This window comes from Branchiostoma floridae, chromosome 6 (genome assembly GCF_000003815.2).
Source record: "Branchiostoma floridae strain S238N-H82 chromosome 6, Bfl_VNyyK, whole genome shotgun sequence".
NCBI classification, from domain to species: Eukaryota; Metazoa; Chordata; class Leptocardii; order Amphioxiformes; family Branchiostomatidae; genus Branchiostoma; species Branchiostoma floridae.
In genome coordinates, this window is record NC_049984.1 from 12,377,194 (window position 1) to 12,399,565 (window position 22,372).

Consider the following 22,372-nt stretch of genomic DNA (forward strand, 5'->3'; position numbering starts at 1 on the left):
CAATAACCCCTAATATAACTTTGGAAAAAATCAACCAAAAGCCATGAGAAATGCATTTCACCATAGTTGATGGTAATGAAACGAATCGACAAAGACATGGCAGAAGAAACACATCATCTTGAAAATATACAATGCTTTCAGCTAGGCTAAGAAAACCATATCAGTCAATATTTTGACAAGAGAATGATGCGGTATTCCCTACCGTATACTATTTCTGCTTTTTTCCTTTACACTTCAGCATATTGCCAAACAACTTCAACCAATGGTCCCTCCCTTACACATTATTTGAGCTGTTCCTGATGTAGACAAGTGAAAAAAAAGCAAGGTGATTGGTCAATACACAAGTGTCAATCAAACGAGTCAGCAGTCAGTGGTCAGCAGAAATTTTGCATCCTCAACATAAGAATACATGCTGTCCACTCCTCCCGACCTCTGCTAGTGTTAGTTTTATTTTGAGAGTGATGAACTAGAGACAGTGGTCCCTGTCAGTGTTTGTTATTTGAGATAGGCTTTGTAGAGCATGTTGGATTTACACGTCTCCTTCTCCTGTTCCAGCAGGAAGATCAGGTCCCTGAGGTTGGCTCGCTTGGTCCGCGGCCGCACAGGCTACACACACAGAAAAACATGGTCAATCAAAGTGAATAGTAGATGATGTTTGTCATTTCTATGTCAGGGCTCAAAATTTATTTTTGGGATTAGGCGCACTGTTTCACCCAAGCTAAAAAATTGGGTGCACCAAAAAATTTGGTACTATTAGACTTCGATATCTTTACATTCATAAACCTACAAAAGTATTTGGATGCACCCGTGCACCCACAGAAACAAATTGGGTGCACAGAACCAATTTGGGGTGCACCAGAGTGCACATCCACCCAGAATTTTGAGCCCTGTATGTGCATCTTCTGTAAAAAGAATATCTATGCTACTAGCCATCCCCCCCTCCATCATCAGTAGAGTACGTATTTCAAGTGTTAGTGACCCTACCTCTGGACCAAGAGGTCGTTAGTTCAAATCCCAGCTGCTGTCGCTCACCCAACATGCACATTAACGTAAAGGGTTGCAGTCCTTAGGACAGGACGTTGAGCTGTTGTGCACTGTTCACTGTACTTGTCCAAAATACCTAAGGGAATTTCCCAGTGCAACGAACCTGTAAATACTGCACATAGCATCTGAATCCTCTGTCACATTCAGTGAAAGGTTAGCGCTTCAGGAAGCTTAACTGGTTCCACATCACTTTCACTTTTTTTCGTAACTTCCAAAGGAAAAAGGAAAGTTTCGGGAAGATGGACGTCACGAGAGCCGGCACCTACCTGCACAGAAGCTCCAGGTGTGAAGGAGGAGGAGCTGCCAGGTCCGGGAGAGTCCACTTTTCTTTTCTTACGGGGGCCGATGGCCATGAGTGCAGTCATGTTGGCCTCCTGGTTCCTGATCTTCTCCAGTTCCTGCTGTTGCAGCTGTTGACATCATGTAACATTTTTAGAAATTTAACTTCTCTGTTCGTTTTATGACTAACAGATTTGTGACAAATAGCACATTTTTTTCAATTACGAAACCATATTTTCATAAAAATATCATTAGAAACACTTAGTTACAGTAATAAACATTGTTCAGACATCTCAGGAGCTCCATCTCACCTCTTTGGCCTTTTGTTTTAATTTGAGCTGCTCAGGGTCTTCTTGTCTGGATCGACTCTGAAAGGAAAAATAACTCATTTTAACACATTGTGACATAGCCTGGTTACCAAACCCCATCCCGATCTCTAGTATCTATCGTGCACGAAAGATATTTGAGGTTGGGGTATGGTATCCAGGCTAATTGTGACAACAATATTTTCCATTCTTTCAAGTCTTCTATTCATCCAAGATGTCAACTGAAATAAGAATTTTTTCACATTCTTTCTATGGCAGACCTAGCACTGTAATTCTTGAAAGACGGTTGCGGTTTTCCCGGTGACCACTGTGCAAGACACCTGTGAACATTCCCTTTTCTCCCAACCGCAAGATTAAATCACATTAACTTAAAAGTATTCACAGTATTGTATGTCACTGCTTTGCAAGAAGTTAAGTAAACTCTTAGGTACTTGCTGAATCAGTCAACAAAGAATACTTCAGCTGATTTATAAACACAATAACCAGGAGATTTCCTGTACCTTAGCTGCTCTGAGAAGCATCTCTCTCTCCTGCTCGTCGTGCCGTTTCTTCTCCAGTCTGTCCAACTCCTCAAGAAACTTCACCTGTTGTCTCACCTGGCCTGTCACCTCGTACCTAGAGTCATCCTATAGGGAGCAAAAATAAAACATTTGTGTTATAAAATAATAGCCCCTATCCAGAACGTATCTACATTAGAGCATGTAAACATTTAAGGACCCTGTATATAGTTTTCATGTAGTTGTGTCAGAAAAGGAATTATAAGCAACAGATGGAATTCTAATGCAAAGTTGATCAAACATCCATCTGAAACCGTGATAATTCTATTGTATCTATCAACTTGATATGCCTGTGACCATATTGCAACTGAGGTACCATGCTTGTCAATATTCAAATGGAGTCTAGTAGTTGTTGACAGTTGACTTTGCCACTGATTATTGACGAATACAAGCAATTCACGAGCCAAACTATATTTTGTGTACGCACAAAAGGGGGATTTAACACAATACATATGATCAGGTTTTCCACTGACCTTGTAAGCCTCCATCCTATGTCTGACTATGACGGTGAGTTTCTCTAACAAGTTGCGTAATCTCTCCTCTGCTGCATGTGACACCAGACTCACTACATCAGGACTCGCATCTTCTAAACCGTGTTTTCTTGCTGTAAGAGTACGGAGGTGAAACAATGAAATATTTCATGACAAAAAGTTATCAACCACTTAGTTGTCTTAAAAGTCAAATTCAAAACCATAAATGGAAATTATGATAATAACAATGATAACAGCACTGCTGACCGATTTCTTATTTATCTACTGTAAATCTTGCAACTTTTACAGTGGGTTTGTCCTTTTTGTGACTACCTTATACCGTGACATTATGACACTAAATATTTTTTTCTAATTATTGTTACGTGCTTCCGCATTGTTTCAACCGCGAATCTAAAACTAAAAGCATTTACAGTATTCCAATAGTAGCAAAAAATTCTGGTAAAAAGTAAAGGAAAGATGACTGACCAATTTCTAGTATTCTTTTCCTCAGTGGAGCGGACGTCAGGAAGGTCTCGTCTTTACACGACCTCAGCTCCGTGGCCACCAGCTCTGAGTTGGTTGCTAGGATACGGGCGCTCTCTTCCGAGAGGTTGACCCCAGCCATGGAGGCCACGTCATTGATGTCATCATCGTCCCTGGAGAAGGCAGCGTGTCCTCCTGGATGTCTGGCCTGTGGTCTGGAGGAAAACAACAACATAACATTGTACTGCACTTCCAAAATTTTTTGCAGCATTTTGTTTGCACATACAAGGATCATAACTTGTCTATAGTTTCCAAATGTTGTTTAAGAGAAGATATCATAGGAAACAAACAAAATTCTGATTCAACATTAACCAAACAACCAAAAGAAACCATCAATTCTATTGAGACTACAATACAACAAACCCTGTGTATACCTTGATAACACATTGCAACTTAGGTACCAAGCTGGTCAAGTGTAAAAGGCTATCATTGACAGTAGACTTTACCACCAATTATTAAAAAACACAAATAATTTAACAGCCAGGCTGATTGCCCAGAGTCCCACATATGCAAATTGCTTTGAGGGGTACTAAATGTTCTAACATAAAGATGTACAAATCTTTGCAACACTGTATACTGTAGTTCCAACATTGATGAAGATTGTTACTCACCTTGATGGAGATTCTTTCACCTTGTGAGTTGACTGGGGTGTCCCTGGTAAAAACCTCATGACCCCACCCTTCTGTTGGGTGGTGACCAGGACTGGCCGCTGCTGGTGGTTAGCGGCCTGGGTGGTGGAATGACCCATGGCTTTGAGCTGGGCCTGGTTAGCGGCCTGGGTGGTGGAATGACCCATGGCTTTGAGCTGGGCCTGTTGGAGGGCCTGTACAACAAAACAAAGAAATGTTAGTGATGACATATACTATAAATCATACTGCTGCAAAATGAGCAAATATATCACAAAATTGCTAATTGAATGAGCAAGGTCTTCGAAAGTCCAAGAAGAAAATGTGAAAGGATAAAAATGAAGAATGTATTGTTTGCTATATCTTTGTGTTCAGTCATTTGTTCAACCTTCCTGACCACTCAGATTTCATGAAGGCAACCTTTTTTCCCCAAGTTTGCACCAGGTCTGAGATGCCCAGATCATACTGTCAATATAATCATATTGCACCTATCAGTATGGCCATGATAGCACAAAAAAATACACGCCCATGACATGTTTATTACTTATCACAATCTTGTGTGTTTGGATAAACAAAGTTCTTGATAGGAAGACCTTAATGGTGTTGCCTAAGTCAAGGTTGTGACTGACCGTCATCTGAGCAATCTTGATGGCTGCCTGTTGTCTGACGTTGGGCGGGTGTTGGCTCTGTGTGGTCACCACCACCGACTGGCGGCTGGACGTGGACGTCACGAACGATGTCGTTGTGGCAACCGGAGCTTGTGCAATGGACGAGGTCTGAGGAGGAATCTGCATACCGCCTATCGCACCCCCTTTTGCCAGTGCTTGTCGGACGTACGGTAGACTTTTCTACAGAGTGGACAATGACTTATTAGTGGAATAATGGGCTACCTCCATAAGGTAACAATAAGTCATAGACTGATTCTTTCTGTACATCACAATTAGCAGTTCAGCAAATCATACCATGACAATAATCGGTTTCTGAGAGAGATTTGTATTTGTATTTGCATTTGCATTTGCATTTTTTTTGTTTAATTCGCATTTCTACAAAACTGAATGGAGGTGGGTAGGGCAATAGGATTGGTCCATTGTCTGGAATCTGGAGACTTTTTTTCCAATATCAGAGAACGTTCATAGAACCAAACTCAGTACCAACCTTCAGAAAGGGAACTAAGTATGGCTGTGGGGAGGACTTCAGCTCGGTCTGCAGTTTGAGGGTGAACTCCTCGGGCTCTATCTTAGCATCCTGGGGAGGGGAACAGACACAGTTACAACTTGCAGGAATGATATGACAACAAGAGTCTCTAACACAATCATTTAAGTCAAAACAGAAAATCAAACAGCTTGCACCTCCATGGAATATTAAGAGTTTATCTTTAGAGTCTTTTTTATTTCCTTATGTACAAGCAAAACAAGTCACTCTTCAGTACACATGACTAATATATGTAAAATGTACATCTGAGAAAACATAGGAAAACAAACAAACTAAAGACAATACTTTCCCTGTGAATTAGCAGTCTCTTCCATTGATTATCTTCCCTGACTAATGATTAGTTCTACTACCTCTGAACTCTATTTCCTGCCACTCCGTCAAGTCTGGCCATTGCAATTACCTTCCCACTCACTTCCTACCACTCTAATGACAGAGTATTCAAATGACTACAAACACACACACTAACATAACAAACATACAGATCGAAAACAAAGACTCCATACAAAGAATCAACAATACAATAAATCAATACAACAAATCAAATTGTCAATTTCAGCCATTTGTTCAGCACAGCTCACCAGTAGATTCTGCACCAGTTCCTTGACGTTCTTGACCACTTCAGGCGGTTGGTTCCCACTGCTGGCCAGCTTCACCAGGGTGGTCAGGAAGTTCTTACACTTCTTCACGTTCTCTATAGCCTCCGGTGTGAGGGTCAGACTGGACTGCGCAGGTTGCTGTACAGGTACCGCAGCTGTACCTAAGGAACGACGAGTAGTACCTTGCAGTACAAGAACCCGGTTATGTACTATTCAGAAAGTCTGTATTAGGTTTGTAGAGGTTTCATACTGAACTTGAGGCTTTGCACAAACTAAAGCTTGTTACTTACCAAAGACTGATCAACTTGTCAAGAACTAATTAAATAATTCCACAGCTGATACCAGACAAAATAAGCTGTAAACTGAAGGCCATGTTTGGTTGGAAAGTTCTTCTTAAATTGCAATTAGGAGTAAAACATGGTTTTTGAAGTACAATGAACAGGTTTATATTACCAAACAACTGCACCATACTATTTCGACATGTTAGACGGTCCAGGTAATATGTTACACCAGTTGTTGCCAAGTTTTATCTAACTAAAACATGACGCAAATCAATTTGTCCTCAATTTCTACTTCTAGAGCTTTGAAAATGTACACAGTATCGGCGTGGCACGGCCTACTCAAATAAAACATACAACTTACAAGTGGTATAGTTTACTTCTCTGTACTACTAGCAATATACTTAAACTCAATCAATCACTTCTCTGTTATTTACAAATTATCATGTATTATCTGAAAGCTTATCACCCTTCACAATTATTCTTAAGTTACCACAATCAAGGTTCAACCCCAAAGCTGACTATGCAAGTGAGTCGTAATGCCGAAATTCCCCTACCAACACTTTTTTTGAGGGGATCTCACAAGTACCTCTGGTTACTCAAAACAGGAATGTACGATAAGAACAAACGGAATATCAATGTACAGGGCAATGAGAAGGTTTTCCAAAAAATATATTTTTGCAATGCAATGAGAGTAACACTCACACAGATATGACTGACTTCTAAAAGTAGGTTTCTAAACTATTTGTGTTGAGATTATGTGCCACAGTTGGCCCTCACCTGGCAAGATCGTGGTGGCCATTTGTCCTGGCACTAATCATATTCACAGATATACCATTGAGTGATTGACCAAAAGTTGGTTTGTAAACTATTTGTGTTGAGATTGTGCACTACAGTTGGTCCTCACCTGGCAAGATCGTGGTGGCTATGTGTCCTGTCGCTGGGTTGGGCTGTACCATCCTGGGCTGCGCCATGGCCACCGGCTGCGGCTGGATGGCGGTCTGAACCATCTGCGGCGGCTGCGGGGCCGGTTTGATCTGCGCCGGCTGGGTCTGGCCCGCTGGTCTGGTGATGACTTGTGTGCTGACGCCGGGCTGGTGAGAGTGGAGGGAGTGTGTTAGGGATAAGGCTGGGTACAGGAACCTGTCATCACTGGTACCACACAGGCCTGGCTATCTGATGTACTGAAAAGGTACTTTCTCTTTCACATACTTGGGATGTTTTGGGTGTGATAAGGCCTAGGAAAATTGATGTTTCATTTCCAATTCTGGTTGGGATTCCTTTTTTTTGTTAATCAAGATTTCAGCCATTATTCAGCACACTAATAGTATTAGTCAAGCAGTAAAACGCATCAATGCACTAGCACTGTTATTCAAATGTAATATTCTATTCTAATCATACAAAGTTTGCTACACATTCTTAAATGAACTGTTTGAAGCCTTATTCTGTTTACAAGGTTTGAAATACAGCAAGCCTGTTCTGATTTTCACCATTCAGATGTCAGGTCAAAAATTTGATATCCCCAACTTGGGGACAAGGACGTTATCTCTATATAAGTTATAACGCCCTTGATGTGCCTTACGAGCGGTTGACCCTAAAAAGTTTACTGTTATTGTTAAGGTTTTTGCTGGAACATAATTTTTTCCCACTAGATTTAAGTTATCTACGTGCCTGGTTTGAAAAGGAACTGTAAATACATGTATCTCTAACCTCTTTATGCAACATATCTAAAAAGTCTCTTTCGGTAGAGATGTCAAAAATAAAAAAACATTAACTTTAGTTATCAAAATGTTAGTAAACAAACTTGTTGCATGATCCTCAGGCAAAATATACACATGCTTGCACTAATTATTAGTGTCTACTTAGTGTGTACCTGAACCAACTTGTACTTGAGTATTGGAACTATAATGTAGTAGGAAACAAATTTTCTCTCAATACAGGGACACTGTTTCATGTTAGATAAGCTGGCCTATAAAAATGACCACTGTGCTTGCACCAAACCTGAACAACTTGCAAGTAAGTTAGTACTGATTTAATTTGCTCTTTCTCTAAATATGAGCTTGACCTCCATTACGTCTGACTCCATTTATAATATGACCACATGTACAAGTTTACCAATGGTAAAGACTACTGCTAATCCATTTACTTTAGTTTTGCGGTGGTAGAAGGCCTAGGAAAAAGGAGATTCTTGCATTGTCTGAGATTTGCAACTGGATCAATTCTGCAGTAGTACAACTACTGAACTAGTACAATGTATGTAATCTTACAAGGAGACATTTGCAACTTATCACTGTCACTAAACCCTATAATGAAAAATTATACGAGCACAAATGTGATTTTAAGTAAAAAGAATCTTTTTTTCTACTTGAAAAAAGTATCAACCTTTTCTATACCTTGAGATGTAATTAAGTCCTTTTGAAAATTTCACTGAGCCCTGTAGTATTCAGTAAACATTGCACAACATCACACTCACACACACAGTCACAGTCAAGGAATTATGACGAGCATATGAAGTTCATTCTAAGATTGCTGTTCAAATACTAGTACAATTGCCAAACTATCACTCAAGTCGAAATTTACAAATAACAATCTAGATAAGACCAAATTAATACATTTGTATTTTGGTAGATATACCTAGTATACATACAATTCTTAGATTTCTTTCTATATAATTTATAAAGTATTACTTTTCAATTCATGGCAACAAAAACTGACTATTTAGATACTGTAAATTGTGAAACTTTTGTTGCAGTTTTGTTTTCACTGTTTTCGTTTCGTTTCTCTATATCATGAATCCATGAAAGTTGCAAATTAGTCTCCTTTGTATGACTACTACTATACAGAATTGTTTCAGACACTAATTTGAAACAAAGAAAAACTCCTTTTTCCTCCTATTTAAACACAAAATAAAACCACCATGAAAGTAAAGGAATTTAGATGTGTTTGAAGTTTACATACCTGTACACCTTGTGTTGTGGAAAGCTTGAATGTTGCAGTGCCTGGTACGTTGCTGGCATTGGGACGAGGCTGTAAGCTGGCAGGTAGCGCGCTCGCCGGCATCAACGCCAGATTACCGTTCTCCTGCTTCACGAGAACCATCCCCTGGGGTATCGTGAAACCGGGCGGAAGTGTGACAGTGGCCGTCATTGGTCCGGGCGGCCGTGGTGCGATTGCCGGCTGCTGAGGCGTTATTCTCATTGGCGTTGACGTGATGGTTGGTCTGTTGGGTTGTTGCTGGTGCGTGGACGGTTGCTGCACGGTCGCGACGAGCCTGGTCTGCGGTGCATTTCCCGGAGCTGAGGGGACCACAGTGACTGAACCGGGGTTAGCATTCCTGATAGTTGTGGCCGTTACAACATTTATCAATGGTTGCTGTGCTGTTCTCTGCTGTATAGTCACCTGGGGCTGTATAGCCTGCTGTTGTATCGTTCCAGGTTGTACTGTGCCTGGCTGCGTACCGGGCTGCTGCAACGTCCCATGCTGTATCCCACCTTGTCCAATAGTAACCATATTTGGTGCCAGGCTCGGTTGTTGGCTACCTGATTCTTGTTTCACTACGTGCGGGCCGTTGACACCTGACGGATTCACCTGCACCTGATCAGATGCACCAGCATTTGCAACACCTGGCTGTACTGCACCTGGCGCACCAAGCAGCTTATGCTGGGCAGCAAGCTGCTCTCGGACAGTCATTTTCGAGTTGATGTTTGGTGTGGGTGTTGTTGGTTTGGGCACTGTTACAGTGATGGTGAGGGGTTTGTTTTGGGATGCACCTGTCGTGTGTGCGGTCGACGGCATTCCGTTTGGCTGCTGAACAACGCTTACTGAAAAAGGTGGAGGCTGGTTTGGTACAGAACTGTTTGGAGGAGTTCTCCTGGCTGTGGTTGCCACTGTGTTAGGCGGGAAGTTTGACGACCCTCCATTTATTGACACGATGGGATTATTCTGGACCACCCCTACATTACCGGCAGTGATGGATCCTCCCACATTTGAAACACTGGCAGAGTTTACGGTGGAAGCAGTGCTTGCAGTGTTTACAAGCAGTGGCGCTCCTGCATTAGAAGGCGCTTGGCCTTGTTGAGCAGAACTTGATGAAATGGTGGCGTTTGGAATGTTGTTTCCTATAACGTTAACGTTAGATCCGGTCGAGTTCAAACTGTTCGATGCTGAAACCATACTAACGTTTCCACTGGAAACACTACTAGCTACTACGGAACTCACCAAGGTTGAAGACACCACAGAACTTGCGTTCAAGGCGTGGACTGGAGGTTTTATACTCAACATGGAGTTCTGACTTTCCACCTGTAGTTCCGATTTTACCAAGCCGTGAACGTTAGGGTTCATGTTAGCTAAGCCTAGTTTTTGTCCTTGCGAAGTGCCGTCAGACACCGACACAGAATTGACATGATTAGCGTCCGCCGAGGACCCTGAAACTTGCCCCGTGGATGCGGCAGTACTTTGGGAGAGTAACTGGGACTCAAGAGACCCGACTAAGGCACTTACTGCGCTCTCATCGACCTCTGAGTTGAGAAGATCGTCCAGCGACTTGGCAGGAGTCGCCATCTTGCTGCGATGCTCCCAAAAGTGCAACTGAAGAACGCATGCGCCAAATTTGTGCGCCGAAAGGCACCACGGGAAAACATCCCTTGACGCGCGCTTTGGTCCAGGACTCTCCAAGCAGAGGTGAATAGAGAGAGGAAAATAAAAGAATTCTCGGCCACTACTAGGAAAATATAGAAGAGTATAAAAGGCTGCAAAAGCAAACGCAACAACGAAATAAATCCAGACTGAAGCCCCTGCTTAGAAAATAGACTTTGACATTCAAAGGTTTCTAGGATCTCACTCACTCACTCACGGCCCGGTAACCTCAGTGGTCGTAGGTGCTCCACGACATCCATCAGCAGTGATCTTTGCCCATCTCGTTCTGTCCTCTGCCCCTCTGATGGGCTGTTCAGTGCTTAGGCCAGTCCATGTCTTAATATTGTCAAGCCACGTCTTCCTTGGCCTACCTCGTTTCCTCCCTCCTGCTACTATGCCTTGTAGTATGGTTTTAGCGAGGGAGTTGTGTCGGCATATGTGGCCAAACCATTTCAGCTTCCTGCGCTTGACCGCACTAACTGCACTAACGTTAACGTAATCAAAACAATATTGGAGCGTTAAACTTGGAAATATTACATCTTACTAACAGCTCCCTGTTTTATTCAGGAACTCGCAGGTGACAAAACGTTTAAACGTACACCCGAATTTCGTCACAAAAACCACTTCAAAACAGCACACTCGTGCCGTAGCATAATTGATTAAAAATCATTATTATGGACAAGACTGTATGATATTGACATCAACTGCACTGTATTCCCACATTTGCGACACAGGAACAAGCTCTTAGGCATTGATGCAGTAACGCAACACTGACTTTCACGGGTTTTCATGGCACAGCGGCATGATATATTTGCACCTTGAATGTCAGGTGCAAATGGAATGGATTATAGTTGTTTCATCTTATCACAACAACAAAAATAATGATTTGAAAAACGAAGCCTTCGGTCCGATCTGAGACAGGCTAATATCGCCAAGCATGCTTTTTAGAAGCCAAAGAACTCACGTGTGAGATGGCTCCAGTGATATTTTCACGGTACCATTAATACATGTGACACGTTAATTATGTCAATAAAAGCATAAAACACATCTACATGGAAATTGTTTTTGTATGTCATTAGTGTGGTTGACCGATCCATCTGCCTTACAGCGTTGTAAACAGGTGACTTGTGTTTATTTGTGGGTGTGTCTGATCAAGGACGTCCTTGGTCTGATCATCCAAAAAGTCGTATTTCTAACAAGAAGGTTTTTGAATGAACCTCCTTACTCCAAATGGGCCTCTACTTCTCTTTTTTTCCCTTGATAAGCTTTCTAATTTTGTACAGAAATTCTCACATGGCGCAGTCTGGCTCGCTGAAGCCAAGCGTCCTCAGAGTCAGAGACTGGCTCAATGAAGTTGTTTATCTTAGTAGCTAGACAAAAGCACCTAGCAGAACAATTGAAGGAAAGAAAAACAGATAAACTATTTTCTTTCATCAGGTGGTTATTGCACATTCTTTCCAGAAAAGATTAACCATTATATTTACATCGGGTATTTGTTGCACTCTACCCATATTTCCAGACAATGTTGAGCAATGGAAAACTTTTGCTTTCCCAACTTGTCTTTTCATAAAACGCCTGAAAAGCGCTTACGTATTCGTTACCTTGTTTACTATATTGTTACTTTAACATCTTCCCCTACTTCTGATTACGTCCTTGTTGATTAGTGTCGCCATTTCACCTGGGGTCAAATAAAATCTAATAAAATGTCATTCATTTCAGAAGAATCTGGCGCGATTTTTTTCAGCCGTCTCTGACAGGTGACGGCTATACCCATAGTTCATTGCGCGCCTACGTCTCGTCAGTGGGTTTCCGCCATCTTTGGTTTGCCTGAGTTTTCGCCACAGATACTGCCCAGAATCGCCTGCCATCGCTCGTCGTTGAGGTGATTGGCAAAGTATCTCGCCATGAGCGGAGGAACTCCGTATCTCGGCAGCAAGATAAGCCTGATATCGAAGGCTAATATTCGATATGAAGGTATCTTATACACCATAGACACCAAGGAGGCTACTGTCGCCCTCGCGAAAGGTAAGGCCTTTGTTGTTCATATTGAGGACATAATTTACCAGCTACACATTTAGAGGCCAGTTTGACAAACGTCTGCAGGTGTATTATTCGTAATGTGCCTTTTCAAACATTATTAAGTGCAGAGAGGTAAGTTGGGCTTGTCAAATGAGTTTTCATCGTCTCTGCACAAAGAGTAACTCGATACGTCCTACGCGCGAAAAAATTGAAGCGCCTTCTTTTTACGTTTTTCGAAGTTAGCAACACGAGTGCAGTTTTGTGTCATTTTTTATCAGGAAAAACGCAGCAATGTCATGAACTAATATATGCCCACGAGTACGGTATTACAGTGGAGAAGCTGAAGAAAATGTGTCACTGTCATAAGGCAGACAGAGTGGTGTGGTGGTTAAAAATTCCGTCAAGGCCATACAGAGAAGGGGTCTGCTCTTGTTTTGGTTGGCATATCATATGTATTATATATTTCCGTACTGGTAGCCACTTTCGGAAGGCAAAACGCAAAGTCGTCGCACTTTCTCAAGGCTGGGTTGTCAAAGTTTGAAGCAATTACCATCCGTTTGCGCCCACTTCAAATTATGTTTTGGTATTTATTTATATGTATTTGTGTACACCAAATAATAAACACTAGACATACCAAGTATTTATGGTTTCCAGTTGTTAGATAATGGCATGTACTAAATTATGATCATGGAAAACGCTAATGATGCAACTGTCAGATGGCATATTCTTATTCTTGCGTGGTTTTCACAACTGAAGACGGTAGCAAAATTATAATTAATATTCAAACTTGTTATTGCTGCATACTACAAAACTTCACTGATCTGTGAAGGACATGTTACAATCTCGTGTTGACATGCCAGGTCTTTGTAATTTTAGTACCTAATCATCTAATGCAGTGGAATTTAATTTACCCATCAATTCACTTTGATAAGTATCTCTTTGTGCTTGGTTTGTATAGGAGATAGAATATGGAAGTTGACTGAAGAAGAGATGGTACTGTAGATTACACCCCCCAGCATTATGACAGTCAGGCATCTCACCACTGCATTACAATCTAGGTCTTCGGTCAGCTCTTCAATTTTAGGTACTGTTGTGAGAATGACATGAGACAAAATTGCTGTCACTGTTGTAGTATAGGTTTGTTTTATTTCTTGGCGGCAGTTCGCTCGTACGGAACCGAGGACCGTCCGACGGACCGCCCCGTGGCGCCCAGAGATGAAGTTTACGAGTACATCATCTTCCGCGGCAGCGACATCAGTGATCTGCATGTCAGCGAGCCACCCAAGACAACCCAATCCAACCAACCACAGGACCCAGCCATAGTACAGGTAATGAGAAACTCTGAACATTCAAGCGAAGGAGACTTCCTCCAATCTAGGGGGAAACCTTCCTTTTCTTTTTCAATTGGTTTAATAGTGGTCATTTCCAACTGCATTTGTATTTGTAAAAGTTAGTTCCTTGTTTGGATAAAACTTAACAAGTATAAGTTATGATCGTCTTACGGAGCCAAGTACAGGCATACAACTACGAAATTAGTGATAAAGTATGTAGTGCTTCCAATACTAATGTAAAAGTAAAACATTTGGGCTGGGTACGGTGTGCCGATAGAAAACGGATTTTTCTCATTGGACCGGTCCAGAGAAAATTCTGTGGACCGGATGTTGGACCGATTGGAAATTGAACTGATTATACAGCCAGACAGTCGCACGTTTTCAGGGTTACTGGTCTAGGCAAATAACAAGAGCAAAGCAGAGTAGACTCTATAGTCATCTTTACCAACTTTTACAGTCAATTGTACAGAGGTAGTTAGCCTTGTAGGATTTTCAAAATGCCAGTGGGAGTCGAATACTACACAAAAGAGATTTCTTTGTAGCAAAATGACCATTGTTTTGAGTATCGCCCATTCACAAGTTTCACATAATGAATCTGGTCCAGGTTCAGGTCGGAACCGGACCTGGACCTGAATTTTCTGTACCGGTACCCACCCCTATAAAACATGGATTTAAAATCCACTGTTTTTCCTACAGCAATCTGCCCCTGTGGGTGCCCCCCAGCAGCCAGGGTTCCAGCCACCAGGGTTTGGAGGCCCCCCAGGGATTGGTGCAGGGGGTTACACCCCATTTGGTGCAGGGATGCCATATGGTAACTATGCCCATACTGCATGGAACCAGCAGTACAGGGATCGTGGCATGCCAACAGGTGAGCTTACATGTTGTGAAACCTGCATTGTCCTGGTTTCCAAGGTTTTGTAGTGACCTGTCAACTGTGATTGTTTTGCATTTGCCACTATTTTGCTACAAAATTGTTTCAACTATGAATTTAGAACACAGCAAAGTAACTTCTTTATTTCGTCCTACTGTGAAATTAATCCAGTACAAAAGTTTAAGAATCCAAGTAGAAAATAAACTTTATTTATTTCTTCGCATAATGTAAATGTGAGCTATATTGCTATATTCAAGCAGTAGATATGAAACATTGTCAGTGGATGAAGAAGACTACTATCAGTTTAAGGGTGGATGACTTGTGGCTGTAAGGTGGTGGGAGCATAAATTGCAACATTTCCTTTTGTGAATGATGTCTAGGTGGGTCCCACCCAGGTTCCCGCGGTTCTACACCACCATTGCGCAAGTCGCCCACGGTAGAGCAGGGTACCCAGGTGTCCGAGTCCATGGCTCCAGGAGCCAAGAAAGATGAGAACAAACATGCACAGCAGAAACAGGCAGACAGGAAGGTATGTTGATTGTAGGCCACTGGAGGAGCTGTATTCCTTGTGTTAAATAGGTACATATTGCAGAATCTCAACAATCAAAACATTGAAACAAAGTCACTTTTTTTTGTCATTTTTCTACATCACAAGTTGAGTCTACCTTGTTAAGCTGCACAGCAATATTCACAGTATATGAATGAGGCTTTGTTGTCGTTAGTCTGTGTAACACAAACTCTGCTATCCGGGCTGTAACTGGCCCCTCCCCAGCCAGCAATGTTGGGCAGGCCATATAGAAGTATGATTAAATCAGGCTAAGTTGTCGGGAGAATACCTTAAAATCATTACCCAGCATGGCTTTAGTTGTCAGACATTTTGTCTTTTATCTTCTGCAGCTTGGGAGTTTATTTACTAAGAGACTTTACAGGGCATACTTTCACATTGTTTACCATGTTAGAAATGTTTCAAAAAATGGTGCAAATATGTTGAAAATTATTTGCAAATGTCAATCTAAACGGAACATTCAAATATATGCATTTTGGCACCAAAATTTGTATTACATGTAAACAGCTTTTTTTTATATGTGAAAGCTTAGAAAGGAATGGCCTGTAACATGTAATAAGTTGATAACATACTTCAGAGTTTTGTGCTGAGTTATAACTTATAAGTTATATAGCTTAGAGGGCTGTTCATTGCACAGATTTGTTTATAAATTAGTTTTAAACTTGTTTAGGCTCCCGGCCAGAGGGCCTCCAGTGGACCAGGTCAGCAGCAGAACCGGTCTGCACAACAGCAGGGTCAGCAGAGCCGCCAGAACCAGCCTCGCAACCAGCAGAACAACCAGAACCAAAACCAGAGAGGTAAGGCCACAGCATGTAACATATGCTACCTGTGATTTCTATCTATGGCTCTTACAGTATTCTGATATAAGGTATATTCACTGTCAATCAAACAAGGGCAACAAGACTAAGAGTGCATAATGGGGATGGAATAGCTGAAAGATTGATCCCATAGCCATGCCCACCTCCATTAAGATGTGGAAATGCAAGATAAAAACAAATGAATGCCAATGTTTGACAGATACGTAGCCACTTTCTCATTGGCAGAACTGCTGAATGCTATGTTGTCATTGGTTGAACTGCTAATTGGGATGGTTAGGATTGGTCTATATCAGTAGTACATGTTGTTGTTAAATTGGCGCATTGTGTATGGAGGACACCTCACCCCTGCACTAATGGTGGGAGCTTAACCACAACTTTTATCAACACCAGCACCCCTCCCCACGGCCGTCAGCGGTGGCCCCGCTGCCTTCCCCCACCAACAACCTACCCAGCATGCCGAACAGCGACAGCAGCACTTCCCAGGAGCCTCTGCCACTGTCCGGGAAAACAGGGAACCCTTCCGTGCGCCCGGGGCTCCACAGGGTAATGCTCCACTCCACCCACCCGGCCATGTGTGATCTCTAACAGCCATGCTGCTCTACTGATCCAACCGAGTGTGATTTGCTCCTGTTGTACAGGATACATTAGTTCTCCTCGCCTTTTGTCATTGCCATCTCTGGACTACTGCGTTCATAACAACGATCCATAAAACTCGAACCTGCCTGCCAATTCTCATACTGTAGGAAAATCTAACAAGTCACTCACTTGTCTTCATCTTGGTCTATCTCTGGACAGCTGCAATCCTGTAGCAACAACCCTCTACAGCTTGCCTGCTTGTACATCTTGACCTCTATGTCCAATCACTGCTAATTGTCCTGCTGTAGAAACATTTAACCATTGCTTGTCCCCCTTTACCTCTGAACAGCTGCATTCATGTAGCCACAACTCTAACTACAACTACAATCAGTATATTTTCCTACCTGCTGTACATGTTGTGTCCTTGTTATCAAATCGCTGCTAATCCTTGTACATCGTAATCCTCGGAAATCTAACCAGTCGCTGGTCCCTCTTTTTGTCTTTGTGTGGGACCTTGTCTTGTAGTTGACTGTCTCTAGTGTGTTGGATGTTTCTCTTCACAACTGCAAGTATTGCTGTCTACTGATTTGTCAGTAGAATCTGTGTGTGCGTGAGGTGAAGCATAGATTCACCTTCCAGCCATGTAATCAAAGTAGCATGGTTCCATCAATCAACCAGGATTCAACTTCATTGACAAGATGCTGTGTGTCAATTCTTATATATTATCTACATAATGATCTTGAAATGGGCTCTCACTTTTCTGCATGCACGGAAGATTTCTTATGTACAATCCTAGGTTTGTCCGAAGTTTTTGACAATTGCTGGGATGAAATTTGTTTGAAGTTTACAAGATGACATTGAATGAATTGGAGGATAGAAAAATATACACGACTAAGCCAGAAAATTAGAAACAAGATGTCAAACTTTTAACTGCAAAGCCCCAGTATAACAACAGGAAAGAATATTCAAGACAGTGTTGATCACAATGACTGTTATTTTTGTTAATCTAAATTTGTTTACCCTGCCAGGTGCTCCGCAGCGTGGCCGTACACGTGGGAGGGGCGGCCCCCGAGGCGGCGGCCCCAGGCCACAATCCGGTCCAAACCAGAACAGACCTGGCAGCCAAAACAGACCGCGGGAGCCCATCAAGTTCGACACGGATTTTGACTTTGAAAGTGCCAATGCTCAGTTTGACAAGGATGCCCTGTCCAAGGAAATGGAGGAAAAACTGAAAATAAGTAAGACAAAAAGTATGGTATGGTCACTCCTTCCTTCCTGGCATTTTCTGCATGCCTGGTTTATTTTCTTTCATTTTTCTCTGCTTTCTGTGAGAATTGTGGGAGCATTTGTCAGTGTATATATTTGTGAAGTTAATCTTGTAAGGTCATTTTCAAATAAATGAAAATAGAGTAGCAGTGATATAAGTTTATGAAAAGTAAGTAGTAAAAACAATTGAGACGTGTGAAAGTGAAGCTTTTCATGGCAACTATTCCATTTCAAGGAAAGCCCTGAAAATCTCGAGGTTTTGAATGACTGTTTTTTTTTTCCTTTCTTCCATGTTTTATCTCTCCTGTCTAGACTTCTGATCTCTGAATTGCGATTTCATAGCAGTGATAGAATTGTCTCTGTGCAAGTTCCGCTAAATGTTAGGTATTGAGCCAACTTCAAGGATTTGAATTGCCTTGAATGAGCCATTTAAAGCCATGAAAGTAACACGTCGCTTGATTGTGCCAAACAGCTGACAAGGACAAGGTGGTGAACGGGACTACAGAGGAGAAAGAGAAGGACGTGAGCGACTCCGGGAACGAGACCCAGGTTAGCGAGCAGCAGCAAGAGGAGGAGGATGAGGAGATCTACTACGACAAGACAAAGTCCTTCTTCGACAACATCTCCTGTGAGGCATCAGAGAGGGGAAAGAAGAGGTACTAGGAAAGCCTCGTGTTTACTTGGGTTATAGGATCAATAAGCCAATCCCATAGCCCTGTCAAAACATAGTTACAAAGCAAAAACATAATAATGCTGACACCTAGCCACTCTCTCATTGGTTGAACTGATACTTGCCATTCCCTCATTGGTTTAACTCCTAATTGTGATAGACAGTCAGGATCGATCTATAGTACAGCAAAGACTTGTGGGTGTAAAACAAAGTATTGGACCTGGTAAAATTTTGTTTGATGTATGAATTGTTGGAGATATAAGACAAGTGGTTTAGATTAGTAGATACAGATCAGTGAAATATAATCCGTATTAACTGATAATGAAATGTTGTTAACTCATTTTACATTGTAGTTTTATTGTCTGATTTGGTAGTTTTTATTTTATGAGTTCAGAAAATTGACAGAGTATTGTTGTTATAAAGTTCCAATTATTGCTTTGTTCCCATTTTTGAGCATGCCACTAATCCAGATATTTGTCCTCTCAGTGAAGGTATGTTGCCATCCTACAGCAGAATGTCGTGGCAGGAGGAGCGTTCTCTCAACCACGAGACATTCGGCGTAACCTCACGGAACTACCGTCGTGGGTACCGCAGTAGGGGCGGATATCGCGGAGGCTGGCGCGGCCGTGGCAGGGGACGTGGCGGCGGTGGTGGAGGAGGCAACAGAGGCGGCGGCCGGTCGTACGGAAACAGGAACAGAAACTCGCAGGGCTGGGTGGACTATGAGTTTGACTACGAGGCAGCAGGAATCAAGAAACCCCCGACAACAGCGTCATCATAACAGCAGGTAACAGCTCTACCAAATGCCTGTCCCTCCAGCTTTCTCATACTGAAAGGCTTTAACCCTGGTATGATTGTTTTGTCTACCTTGCAAAACCACCTTTAGGCATAAAACGGGACTGTAAGGTTTGATACTCAAACCAGGATGTACTCCTTCTCTTGAGTGTGATCTGTAACCTGCTTGAGGTATTCCTGATGTCACCGACAGGATCCGTAGTTTCCATCTGATAACCTAACTGAAGCTAGGAACTTGTTATCACCTGAGTCAAGTGAGGAAATAGTGTGAACTGCCTTTCCCAAGAGCACATTGTTGGGGCCTGCTAGGAATTAATTCAAACCCAGAACGTGTAGATTAATGACTCTAACCTTAAGACCACCGCTCCGTCATGTCCAACAGAATGTTGACGATTTGTTCTGACATCTTCCTTCCAGATAGCAAGTCATCAGCATCGTCATCTGTGGAACAGTTGACACCACCTTCAGGGACTTTGAGCAAGCAGCACCACCTACAAACTATTCAAGACTGGGACGTTCTTTATTAACGGAGCAGGATTCGGAAGATGAAGGATGAAAAGACAATGGAGCTTACCACAAACGAAAACCTTGGGCTGGACTTCAACAGTCAAGAATAACCCGACAAGTATAAGTCCTAAGTCATTCTTTGTGTCGAGATTAGCGTGATAAATGTAAGGCTGTAGTGGACTGTTGAAGTGCTGCCTTAAGGTTAAGTATTGGTCAATGTAAAGTCTTATGAGGGGTGCAGGGTCATAGAAGTGGTATAGCATGAAAAAGATGTCAAATTGTACTGTGCATTTAAAAGTAAAAGTCCCTGGAACCTTGTTTAAAATTTGTTAAAAACTATCATGCAATAGAATGTTTGGTGTCCTATCCCTTTTAAGATCCTGCACCCCTCCCCTATATATTTACATTGGCAAGTCCACGGCAGGCACTATGTACTGTCAACCTGTGAGTTTGTTACCTAGATGGTCGTAAAGATGCAATGATGTTTTCTGTCAGTACAGACTTTGCTGTGTGGTGATATAAAGACAAAGAAGTAAAGGAGCTAGAATTGCAGAAGAAAGGGGACGGTGGTATGACCAAAAGAAATCAACCCCTACAGATATCCTATGTACTTTTTGTAGCAGAATCAAAAATCACCAACCAGGCTGGAACACAATAGAGAGAGAAACTGACACCATCTTCTCAGAGATACTTAAGATTTGTGTCAGAAGGAAGTTAAAAAGTGGATTTTGGACCATGGCAAGGCAGACGTAAAACTGTCAAATTGAGTTTACTCGTGTGCAGTCAGTGAAGAGAAGCTGGAAAAAGAAACAGTTTGATTGATCGGAAAAGGAGATGTATTTGGATTTCCGTTGTTTGTTGACAATTCCAGAGTGCCTCCCCCTTCTAACATGACACTTTGTTAGAGCAAGAAAGCTGACAAAGTTGAACATTCCAGTCGACTGCAAGTTTCGGGAGGACATGAAAAATGTGACTTGCCCACCACGGAAATCACAACGTTGATTCCTACCACTTGAAAATATTGAGGAATGGTGCATCCAAATTGATGATTTGCAGTCAGATATGTATTGACTATTGTTTTCATAACTCATGGGAAGAGGGAGAACTTATGTTTAGTTACAAGTGGTTGTCTGGAGCAATGTTACAGAGGAACGCTGGTGGGAGATTTCAGATTATTGGAGAAATTAGTAGAATTGTATTAATAAAAAGAATGCACAGAGGGATTTGCACCATGTTTGAAAGAAAGAAAGACGGTTGAGTCTGCATGCCACAGAGTAAACTATTACCTATGTTAGAGTAAAATTTATGTTGTCTTTTTGCAAATTTTGGGCTTTACTGTACAAAATAAGTTTGCTTCAAAAGATAGCCAAACCATGGTTGAATTTCAGAGGCTTCATTGTATACCACTTCAGCTATATTATAGTGTGTTGAACTACGCTGACTCTGCAGCCATATATGGTAGCCCTTTTTCTCTTATTTCTGAGCTTTATTTATCAGTGTCCAGATGGAACCATTGAGATACAGTTTGTACGTGATGTAGAATGGAGTCAAGCATGAAGTGGAGGCAGCAATGGAAATAAATGCCTTTGAACAGTATTTCTACCATGTGAGCTGTGATGTATATTTACATCAAATGACACTGATTCGTATCAGGTTAATTATTTCAACAAAGCCGAATTACTAGTAGCATTATTGAACATGCCTGCATGCAGACATACAAATTCTTATTTTCCATATTCCTTCATTACCATAAGCTGCACAGGGGAATGATGTTAAACTGTATACCATTGTTGCACACATTAAAAGGCCTGACGAATTTATCCGTTTCATTTCTTGTAATGATTATTGTGCAGGATGCAACTGCGGAAGAGTAAAACGAAGCAAGATTGAAAGTTTTTCACTGCTGATGGTAAGATTAAAACTGGAATCTCATTGTATGCCGGAAAACCTTTTTTTTCAGGATAATGTCAAACCTCTTAATCAGGAATAGCAATCAGGTACTGAATTTGTCATTGCTCAATAATCAGGCTTTGGCAGTGGAACAGCAGTACTATTTTCAACAGATGCATAAAAGAATAAAGCAATGTGTTATAACAGTCCACCCAGCAACTTCAGTCTGAAATGTGTTAGGAAAAAGCAATGATGATCATTGAGGTAATGATTTGCTGTTAGCAATCATTGTCAAATAATAGGCGATATACAGTAATGTCTCAACTTTAAGGTCAAGAATACAGATTACTTGGATCCATGTTTGTCTAATCCAGTCTCACTTTAAAGCTACCAACAGAGGTTACAGTTACATGTATGTCTGGAATAGGCCAATCTTGACTGTCCATTACTCGCCAAGCAGAGGTTGAGTCGCGTAGATATAGTAGTAGTCGGAAAAAT

General features: G+C 41.8%; 2 protein-coding genes across 6 annotated transcripts; one reads left to right on the forward strand and one right to left on the reverse strand.

The window, feature by feature from the left end:
* Window positions 1-450: 450 nt before the first annotated feature.
* LOC118417690 (transcription initiation factor TFIID subunit 4-like) lies at window positions 451-10,701 on the reverse strand. Of its 2 annotated transcripts, none has more exons than XM_035823352.1 (13): window positions 8,890-10,701; window positions 6,839-7,025; window positions 5,636-5,814; window positions 5,001-5,090; window positions 4,475-4,693; window positions 4,031-4,042; window positions 3,831-3,982; window positions 3,163-3,374; window positions 2,680-2,810; window positions 2,150-2,275; window positions 1,635-1,691; window positions 1,311-1,454; window positions 451-606 (listed from the first exon to the last, which is right to left on the reverse strand). In XM_035823352.1, the coding sequence occupies exons 1-13, from the start codon at window positions 10,489-10,491 to the stop codon at window positions 496-498; spliced, it is 3,222 nt and encodes a 1,073-aa protein (XP_035679245.1). In that variant the 5' UTR covers window positions 10,492-10,701; the 3' UTR covers window positions 451-495. The 2 variants fall into 2 exon arrangements, with proteins under 2 accessions (XP_035679245.1, XP_035679244.1); XM_035823351.1 differs by having other exon boundaries at window positions 5,636-5,835; window positions 8,890-10,699.
* Window positions 10,702-12,336: 1,635 nt separating this feature from the next.
* On the forward strand, window positions 12,337-21,804 carry LOC118417322 (protein LSM14 homolog B-like). Of its 4 annotated transcripts, none has more exons than XM_035822848.1 (10): window positions 12,337-12,591; window positions 13,747-13,913; window positions 14,613-14,784; window positions 15,183-15,316; window positions 16,023-16,149; window positions 16,561-16,713; window positions 17,775-17,996; window positions 18,485-18,668; window positions 19,169-19,469; window positions 19,895-21,804. In XM_035822848.1, the coding sequence occupies exons 1-9, from the start codon at window positions 12,471-12,473 to the stop codon at window positions 19,461-19,463; spliced, it is 1,575 nt and encodes a 524-aa protein (XP_035678741.1). In that variant the 5' UTR covers window positions 12,337-12,470; the 3' UTR covers window positions 19,464-19,469; window positions 19,895-21,804. The 4 variants fall into 4 exon arrangements, with proteins under 4 accessions (XP_035678741.1, XP_035678739.1, XP_035678740.1 ...); XM_035822846.1 differs by having other exon boundaries at window positions 12,339-12,591; window positions 15,168-15,316; XM_035822847.1 differs by having other exon boundaries at window positions 12,341-12,591; window positions 15,168-15,316; window positions 17,775-17,984.
* The last annotated feature ends 568 nt before the right edge of the window (window positions 21,805-22,372 follow it).

Coding starts and splice junctions, on each gene's coding strand:
- LOC118417690 (XM_035823351.1), bottom strand. CDS start 10,491: ATGGCGACTCCTGCCAAGTCGCTGGACGATCTTCTCAACTCAGAGGTC. Junction 3,375..3,830: donor GTGAAAGAATCTCCATCAAG/GTGAGTAACAAT, acceptor GTTTTCCTCCAG/ACCACAGGCCAGACATCCAG. Junction 1,455..1,634: donor TAAAACAAAAGGCCAAAGAG/GTGAGATGGAGC, acceptor TGATGTCAACAG/CTGCAACAGCAGGAACTGGA.
- LOC118417322 (XM_035822846.1), top strand. CDS start 12,471: ATGAGCGGAGGAACTCCGTATCTCGGCAGCAAGATAAGCCTGATATCG. Junction 14,785..15,167: donor GGATCGTGGCATGCCAACAG/GTGAGCTTACAT, acceptor AATGATGTCTAG/GTGGGTCCCACCCAGGTTCC. Junction 18,669..19,168: donor TCAGAGAGGGGAAAGAAGAG/GTACTAGGAAAG, acceptor TTGTCCTCTCAG/TGAAGGTATGTTGCCATCCT.